This window comes from Pongo pygmaeus, chromosome 18 (assembly GCF_028885625.2).
Source record: "Pongo pygmaeus isolate AG05252 chromosome 18, NHGRI_mPonPyg2-v2.0_pri, whole genome shotgun sequence".
NCBI classification, from domain to species: Eukaryota; Metazoa; Chordata; class Mammalia; order Primates; family Hominidae; genus Pongo; species Pongo pygmaeus.
The window spans coordinates 71,215,285-71,224,740 of NC_072391.2; the positions used below are offsets into that span (position 1 = coordinate 71,215,285).

General features: G+C 52.0%; 1 protein-coding gene across 1 annotated transcript in view; it reads left to right on the forward strand.

Moving 5' to 3' along the window:
- Positions 1-9,350, forward strand: part of COG4 (component of oligomeric golgi complex 4) — a 43,052-nt gene extending 33,702 nt beyond the window's left edge. Inside the window, exons 14-19 of the mRNA XM_054453767.2 lie at positions 5,606-5,722; positions 7,100-7,192; positions 7,748-7,831; positions 8,058-8,159; positions 8,434-8,562; positions 8,777-9,350. Coding sequence (XP_054309742.1) covers positions 5,606-5,722; positions 7,100-7,192; positions 7,748-7,831; positions 8,058-8,159; positions 8,434-8,562; positions 8,777-8,911 — 660 coding nt within the window. The 3' untranslated portion in view covers positions 8,912-9,350. The remainder of the gene's footprint in view (positions 1-5,605; positions 5,723-7,099; positions 7,193-7,747; positions 7,832-8,057; positions 8,160-8,433; positions 8,563-8,776) is intronic.
- The last annotated feature ends 106 nt before the right edge of the window (positions 9,351-9,456 follow it).

Here is a 9,456-nt window from a genome sequence, read left to right on the forward strand (position 1 = left end):
TGTGGCCTTAGGCGAAAGTTCTGTAACCTCAGTCTCCTCATTCATAAAGCAGGGATAATGACCTCTGTGCCACGTGACTGTTATGAGATGAATGTGATCATATGAACCACTGAGTACATGAGAGGCATGCAGTGGTACTTATTAGTTGTATTAACAGTTAAAAATAACAGTAGCTGGGCTGGGCATGGTGGCTCATGCCTGTAATCCCAGCACTTTGGGAGGCCGAGGCAGGTGGATCACCTGAGGTCAGGAATTCCAGACCAGTCTGGCCAACATGATGAAACCCTGTCTCTACTAAAAATACAAAAAAAATTAGCTGGGTGTGGTGGCATGTGCCCATAATCCCAGCTACTCAGGAGGCTGAGGCAGGAGAATTGCTTGAACCCCAGAGGTGGAGGTTGCAGTGAGCCGAGATTGCGTCACTGCACTCCAGCCTGGGCAACAAGAGCGAAACTCCATCTCAAAATAACAATAGCTGGGTGGCTCGTGCCTGTAGTCCCAGCTACTTGGGACCCTGAGTCAGGAGGATTGTTTGAGGCCAGGAGTTCGAGGCCAGCCTGGGCAACATAATGAGACCCCATCACTTAAAAAGTAATAATAGGCTGGGCGCAGTGGCTCACGCCTATAATCCCAGCATTTTGGGAGGCCAAGGCAGGTGGATCACAAGATCAGGCATTCAAGCCTGGCCAAGATGGTGAAGCCCTGTCTCTACTAAAAATACAAAAATTAGCTGGGCACGGTGGCGGGCGCCTGTAATCCCAGCTACTCGGGAGGCTGAGGCAGGAGAATTGCTTGAACCCAGGAGGCGGAGATTGCAGTGAGTCGAGATCACACCACTTCACTCTAGCCTGGGCAACAGAGCAAGACTCCATCTCAAAAGAAAAAAAAAAGGTAAAAATAGTAGCCAGGTGTGGTGGCTCACACGTATAACCCTCAGCACTTTGGGATGCCAAGGCGGGTGGATTACCTGAGGTCAGGAGTTTGAGACCAGCCTGGCAAACATAGTGAAACCCCATCTCTACTAAAACTACAAAAATTAGCCGGGTGTGGTGGTGCACACCTGTAATCCTGGCTACTCAGGAAGCTGAGGCAGGAGAATCGCTTGAACCTGGGAGGCGGAGGTTGCAGCAAGCCGAGATCGTGCCACTGCACTCCAGCCTAGGCAACAGAGTAAGACTGTCTCAAAAAAGAAAAAAAAAAGTAAAAATAGTAAAAATAAATTTAAAATTAACAAAATAAAAATAACAGCATGGAGGGATTACTTTGTGAACTATTGGAAAATGAGGGGCCCAGTTCTTGCCCACTCCCAAACTCAGCCTCTGGGAAAGAAGTGAGGCCAGGGCCCTGCCTCCACAGTGAACACTTGTACAAAGGAGGATGCTTTGCAGCAGAGACAAAGGGCTCAGTGCACAACCTAGTGTGAAGTGTGGGCCTTATGCTGGCACACTGAGGAGGAGGCTGGAGCCAGCACACAGAGGAGAGAGGGGTGACTCAGAGAGAACAGTCAGGCGGGAGTTTGTAGTACTGTAAACTGGATTACATTAGGAATTTACCCCAAAAAAGCCTCAAAATGGGATGGAATAAAATAAGGTGGCATAGGCCGGATGTGGCGGCTCAGGTCTGTAATCCCAACACTGGGAGGCTGAGGCAGGCAGATCACCTGAGGTCAGGAGTTCGAGACCAGCCTGGCCAACATGGAGAAACCCCATCTCTACTAAAAATACAAAATTAGCCGGGTATAGGGGCGCATGCCTGTAATCCCAGCTAGTTAGGAGGCTGAGGCAGGAGAATCGCTTGAACCCCGGAGGTGGAGGTTGTGGTGAGCCGAGATCATGCCATTGCACTCCAGCCTGGGCAACAAGAGCAAAACTCCATCTCAAAAATAAAAATAAATGTGGTGGTATAATGTACTGATAACATAGTATCTGTCACATCGTATGTGTTCAACAAGTTGGCTGTCATCATTGTTGGTTTTTTTTTGAGACGGAGTCTCACTCTGTCGCCCAGGCTAGAGTACAATGGCGTGATCTCAGCTCACTGCAACTTCTGTGATTCTCCTGCCTCAGCCTCTGGAGTAGCTGGGATTATAAGCACCTGCCACCACACCCAGCTAATTTTTGTATTTTTAGTAGGGATGGGGTTTTGCCATGTTGGCCAGGCTGGTCTCGAACTCCTGGCCTCAAGTGATCCACCCGCCTTGGCGTCCCAAAGTGCTGGGATTACAGGCATGAACCACCTCGCCTGGCCTTGTCTTTATTTTATTTTATTTTTTTATTTTTATTTTTTGAGACCGATTCTCGCTCTGTTGCCCAGGCTGTAGTGCAGTGGCATGATCTGGGCTCACTGCAACCTCGGCGATTCTCCTGCCTCAGCTTCCTAAATTGCTGGGATTACAGGTGCCTGACACCATGCCCAGCTGATTTTTGTATTTTTAGTAGAGACGAGGTTTCACCATGCTGTTTAGGCTGGTCTCAAATTCCTGACCTCAGGCGATCCGCCCACCTCAGCCTCCCATCGTGCTGGGATTACAGGTGTGAGCCACCATGCCTGGCTTTTGTTTTTTTTTTGAGATGAAGTTTCGCTCTTGTTGCCCAGGCTGGAGTGCAGTGGCGCAGTCTCAGCTTACTGCAACCTCCACCTCCCGGATTCAAGCGATTCTCCTGCCTCAGCCTCCCAAGTAGCTGAGACTACAGGCATGTGCCACCACACCTAGCTAATTTTTGTATTTTTAGTAGAGACAGGGTTTTACCATTTTGGCCAGGATGGTCTCGATCTCTTCACCTCGTGATCTGCCCGCCTCGGTCTCCCAAAGTGCTGGGATTACAGGCGTGAGCCACGGCGCCCAGCCGACATCATTGTTTGTAAGTCATGGCACTTTAGACTATTTCTGACCTCATCCTTAACATGAGTCTGTTGGGTTTTGAAAGTAAAATTTGGGGAAATATTAGAAATTCACAAGTGAGCTGGTAGAATTAGCCAAGTAAAAGAGCTGAAAAACCTATTCCCTAAATCCCAGCTGCCCTTAGATTTGCATTTCACAGATGTTCTTTCTTAGCCCCATCAGCAGCCCTTTGAGATAGGCAGATCAGGTGGCATGACATTCAGCTTACAGGGGAGGTTACAAGACTACTCAAAGACAGTGAGTGTCAGTAATACTGTGGGAGTGAAGGGCCTTTGTCTGCTAGAAGAGTCCCTCTGAGTTCTTCCACTCTGCTTCCCCTCTGGAGGCAAAACAGCATGAACTTTCTAAGGAGGCTACGAGAAATGTGGCAGCTCCTGGCAACCCAAAACACGAGTTTCAAGCAGTTCCCCCTGGAGAGGTCTCTACACCTACGCTGTAGTGTGGTGATTAGAAACAGGCATTCTGGGCTGGGCGCGGTGGCTCACACCTGTAATCCTAGCACTTTGGGAGGCCAAGGCGGGCGGATCACGAGGTCAGGAGATCAAGACCATCCTGGCTAACATGGTGAAATCCCATCTCTACTAAAAATACAAAAAATTAGCCAGGCGTGGTGGTGGGTGCCTGTAGTCCCAGCTACTCGGGAGGCTGAGGCAGGAGAATGGCGTGAACCCGGGAGGCAGAGCTTGCAGTGAACCGAGATCGAGCCACTGCACTCCAGCCTGGGCGATAGAGCGAGACTCCGTCTCAAAAGAAAAAAAAAAGAAACAGGCATTCTGGGCCATACACGGTGGTTCACGCCTGTAATCTCAGCACTTTGGGAGGCTCAGGCAGGCAGATCACCTGAGGTCAGGAGTTTAAGACCAGCCTGGCCAACATGGTAAAACCCCGTCTCTACAAAAATACAATAATTAGCTGGGCATGATGGTGGGTGCCCGTAATCCCAGCTACTCCGGAGACTGAGGTGGGAGAATCACTTGAACCCGGGAAACAGAGGTTGCAGTCAGCCAAGATCATGCCGTTGCACTGCAGCCTGGGTGACACAGCAAGACTGTCTCAAAAAAAAAAACAAAAACAAAAACAAAACAGGATTTTTGGAGTCAGAATACCTGGCCTAGAGTCCCAGCTCCATGATTTATTTATCTATGTTAAAAGACAAGGTCTCTGCTAGGCGCGGTGGCTCACACCTGTAAATCCAGCACTTTGGGAGGCTGCGGCGGGTGGATCGCCTGAGGTCAGGCATTCGAGACCAGCCTGGCCAACATGGTGAAACGCCGTCTCTACTAAAAATACAAAAATTAGTTGGGTGTGGTGGCAGGCGCCTGTAGTCCCAGCTACTCGGGAGGCTGAGGCACGAGAATCGCTTGAACCCAGGAGGCGGAGGTTGCAGTGAGCCAAGATCATGCCACTGCACTCCAGCCGGGGCGACAGAGTGAGACTCTGTCTCAAAAAAAAAAACAGAGAGAGACAGGGTCTCGCTTTGTTGCCCAGGCTGGTCTTGAACCCCTGGGCCCCAGCGATCCTCCTACCTTGGCCTCACAAAATCCTAGGATTACGATAGTGAGCCACCATGCTCAGCCTTTCATGACTTATTGCCATGGCTTTGAATAAATTTTTAACTTCTGTGCCTCAGTTTCCTCATCTGTACAATGGGGATAATAATTTTACCTATTTCATAAAGGAGATACTTTTTTTTATGAAGGTCAAAGTAACTTACAATAGTTGTGGGGGTTTTTTGGTTTTCATTTTGTTTTGTTTTTAAGCAGAATAGGTACTTTGGTCTCACTCTGTTGCCTGGGCTGGAGTGCAGTGGCACAGTCATAGCTCTCTGCAACCTTGAACCCTTGGGCTCAAGGGATCCTCTCACCTCAGCCTCCTGAGTAGCTGGGGATGCAGGGGCGCACCACTACATCCAGCTGATTCTTTAATTTTCTGTGGAGACGGCTTCTCACTATGTTTCCCTGCTGTTCTTAAACTCGGGCCTCAAGTGGTCCTCGCACCTTGGCCTCCCAAAGTGCTAGAATTACCGGCATGAGCCACCTCACCCAGGCTGGTACTTTAATAAAAGTAAAATGCTTAGAGCAAAGCCATGTATACAGTAAGCCCTTAAACCTTAGCTATGATCTTGACCATCCCCTTTGGTAGCCGGACCAAAATATTTAAGAAGCAGAAACTGGCTTTTGTGGTTTTTTGGTAAATTTAAATAAAATTTAAAAAGAAGTAAATAAATATAAAAGTGGGAAAAAAAAAAAAGGAGAAACTATAGCAATAATAGCTAGTGTCTCCTGTGCTAGGCAATGAGCTAGGCACGTTGTGCTTCATCTCATACGTGAGGAGCAGGAATTGGTGTTCCCATTTTATAGACAGGAAAATTGAAGCTCAGAAACTTCAATTGGTTGCCCAAGGTCACTCAACTAATACATGACTGAACCAGGACTTGAACCTAGGAATGTCTGACTCTAAAGACTGGAAAAACTTTCTGGTATTTCTGTTTCTTATTCACTTCCCCGACACTGGTACCCCCATATTACAGAGGGGAAGTGGGGGCCAAGTGGATAGCGACCAGGATAGAATCCAGGTTTTCTGAAACCCATCCGGGCTCTTGACAGGCCATAGCTGGCTGGAGGAGTAGAACTGGCTGGTGCCTCTCCTCACACTCCCATGGCCCCGCGTGCTCGGTGGTCTTACAGCAGTGTTCTCCCCTAGAGTGACTGCACCAAGCTCTTCAGCCAGGGCATTGGAGGGGAGCAGGCCCAGGCCAAGTTTGACAGCTGCCTTTCTGACTTGGCCGCCGTGTCCAACAAATTCCGAGATCTCTTGCAGGTAAGCCCCAGGTTCAACTGCTGACTGAATCCTGTGCCTGTGTGTTGCTCTGAGAAGATTGTTAGCTGGCTCGTCATGTGCAAGGAAGCCAGGAGGACGGGTGAGGGAGCAGCAAGCAAGCCCTGGAGCCTGGAGTTGTACAGGTCCCTTGAGACTAAAGGCCCTGTTGGTTTTTCAGCAGTGAAGTTGTCACACTGACAAGCCAACATCTGGTCCTCTAGACTTTCCACTTGGCCCCACATTGACAAGAGCCCTCAGAAGATGCTCACAGGAAGTGGAGCCACATGGTTGTTCTGACCTGTGGCCCTAGCCACAGGTGCTGCCTAGCACCAGGCATTCTGAAATCTCTTGTGAGAGTTTATCAGAACAGTCTCAAGGCCTCATCGTTACCCTGGACCTGAATCAGCTGAGATCTGGAAAGGGGCATGTTCCTGGCTCCTTTCATTAGCACTAGCTCTGTTATAACCTCCAACAGGGCCTGCAGAAAGCCTCAGGGCTGAAAGAACGCCCTGCAGTCAAGGGATGGGGAGAGGAGAGAGGGAAGGGATGGGGAGAGGAGAGAGGGAAGGGATGGGGAGAGGAGAGAGGGAAGGGGTGGGGAGAGGAGAGAGGGAAGGGGTGGGGAGAGGAGAGAGGGATGAGGTGGGGAGAGGAGAGAGGGATAGGGTGGGGAGAGAAGAGAGGGAAGGGGTGGGGAGAAGAGATAGGGATGGGGTAGGGAAAAAAGAGGGAAGGGGTAGGGAGAGGAGAGGGAAGGGGTGGGGAGAGGAGAGAAGGAAGAGATGGGGAGAGGAGAGAAGGAAGGGATGGGGAGAGGACAGAAAGAAGGGATGGGGAGAGGAGAGAAAGAAGGGATGGGGAGAGGAGAGAGGGAAGGGGTGGGGAGAGGAGAGAGGGATGGGGTGGGGAGAGGAGAGAGGGATGGGGTGGGGAGAGGAGAGAGGGATGGGGTGGGGAGAGGAGAGAGGGATGGGGTGGGGAGAGGAGAGAGGGATGGGGTGGGGAGAGGAGAGAGGGATAGGGTGGGGAGAGAAGACAGGGAAGGGGTGGGGAGAAGAGAAAGGGATGGGGTAGGGAAAAAAGAGGGAAGGGGTAGGGAGAGGAGAGGGAAGGGGTGGGGAGAGGAGAGAAGGAAGAGATGGGGAGAGGAGAGAAGGAAGGGATGGGGAGAGGACAGAAAGAAGGGATGGGGAGAGGAGAGAAAGAAGGGATGGGGAGAAGAGAGGAGGAAGAGATGGGGAGAGGAGAGAGGGAAGGGATGGGGAGAAGAGAGAGGGAAGGGATGGGGAGAGGATAGAGGAAGGGATGGGGAGAAGAGAGAGGGAAGGGATGAGGCGTGCCTTCTGTGTCACATGTCTCCACCTTGTCCTTGTGCAGGAAGGGCTGACGGAGCTCAACAGCACAGCCATCAAGCCACAAGTGCAGCCTTGGATCAACAGCTTTTTCTCCGTCTCCCACAACATCGAGGAGGTTAGCCTGGCCACAGGCAGCCATCAAGCCCCGATGACCCCTCGCCCCTAGCCCCAGCTAGAGGGAGCGGAGCCATCTGAACAGACGAGACCTTCCATGCTTCCCAGGCTCACTTCCCCCACCCTCACCCTTGAAGACTAGGTTCCTCCCAGGAAACAGTTCGTCCCTAGTCAGAAGGGCTCAGAAAGACATGGAGTTTGCCTTGACCTGACTTATTCCCTTATTGGAGCTCTTTTTGCCCCACCTATGATAGACTTAGAAGCGTTTTTTTCCTCCTGGCCTAGTGATTTCATTCCTGTAGAACATGATATCCAAGAAGGAATAAAATGCCGGAACTTTACCATATTATGTGGGCCACTGCTACAGCCCTGGGCTGTTTGCTGGTCAGTTTCTGCCAGTCTGGGTGTCTGAGCTGGTTTTAAACTAGATCAGTCAGAAGGCACAGGGAAGGAAGAATGTTTTATGTTATTTTCTTAGAGGGATAGAGGTGGGTGGCAGTGAATGGTACTTCTTAGAAAGAGGCCCATGGTGACCAGCCCTGCTTCCTGACAACAGGAAGAATTCAATGACTATGAGGCCAACGACCCTTGGGTACAACAGTTCATCCTTAACCTGGAGCAGCAAATGGCAGAGTTCAAGGTGAGCAGGGGCCCTAGGGATCCACTTAGGGAATTACCCACCTCTGCCCAAACCAGCAGCCTGCAGGGTCTCATCACATTCCTTCTGGGGACCCTGAAAGCCCTTCCAACCCTCACCTGTAGAAACCCCCCCGTGGCCTCATGCAACTATCCTCACCATCTAAGACTCCAGCGTAGAGGCAGAGGAGTTAGGTGGGGCTCGGCTGATGTCAACCCTCTGTGTGCAGGCCAGCCTGTCCCCGGTCATCTACGACAGCCTAACCGGGCTCATGACCAGCCTTGTTGCCGTCGAGTTGGAGAAAGTGGTGCTGAAATCCACCTTTAACCGGGTAAGGTAAAGGGGTCATGGGTCTGCAGCTCTCGTTTCTCCTCTGAGGAAGACAAGTCATGCCACCACCCCAGGACTTGCATCCCCTCTGTCTGCTGCCCAAGGCCCTGCATGTCTGGGTCCAGTCCTGCCCTGGCCTCTGAAGCCGTAGAGGAAACAAGCCACAGGGCACCACCTGAGGCCTGGCCGGCCTTGCCAGCCAGCTCTGGGGGCAACTGGAGGCTAGTTCTGCCTGGCCAGGCCTAAGTAGTGACTGGGCTTGGATTCTCCTGCAGCTGGGCGGTCTGCAATTTGACAAGGAGCTGAGGTCACTCATTGCCTACCTTACCACGGTGACCACCTGGACCATCCGAGACAAGTTTGCCCGGCTCTCCCAGATGGCCACCATCCTCAATCTGGAGCGGGTAGGTGGGGCTCCCTTGGCCCAGCCAGGGAGGGGTGACTGAAAGAGGCAAAGATGGATCCCCGCCACTTCCCTCTAAACCATGTCTGCCAGCAGCCAGCTCTATAGGACACCTTCCCCTTCCCGGGTGCCCCTGCTCTGCCCCTGGTAGAGGCCAGAGCCCTCTTTTAGAATAGCCCCACCTTGCTGACTGGTCTCTATGTCCTTCCCCACAGGTGACCGAGATCCTCGATTACTGGGGACCCAATTCCGGCCCGTTGACGTGGCGCCTCACCCCTGCTGAGGTGCGCCAGGTGCTGGCCCTGCGGATAGACTTCCGCAGTGAAGATATCAAGAGGCTGCGCCTGTAGCTGCCTGGATGAGCACACCTGGCTCATCACACTTCCAGGCCTGTTCCCTAAGGGGCCCCAGCCAAGGAGCCGAGCGAGGCTGTCTGGTTTGGGGGAGATCTGACAGCCCAGACCTTTCTACGGCTGGCAGCAGAGAAACAAGGTCTGGACCCACTCCATGCTCTGCCCTCATACCTGGCCAGGTGATGCTCTGGGGGCAGTGTCTCCCCACCGAGAGAAGCGGGCTCCCAATGAGGTGGGAAAGCCATGGCAGGCAGCGGGCAGCCCAGGCCAGCTTTCTGCATGGATGGTCAGTCTCTTGCCCTCAAACACTGCAGCAAACAAGCTACCCCTGCCAGCCCCAGACAACTTGGGTACAACTGGGGACCTAGCAGTTAGGCTTGACTTTGAGGAGAGGCTGTGATGTTTATGATCCCTGAATAAAGCTACTCCTCGGAGAGATGCCAGTGTGCTGTTTCCAGGGAGGACCAGATGCTATGGGGGCAGGGCAGGTCTACCAGTTGCACTGAAATAGGAAGGCAAAACCCAAGACCTCAGCCTCCTCC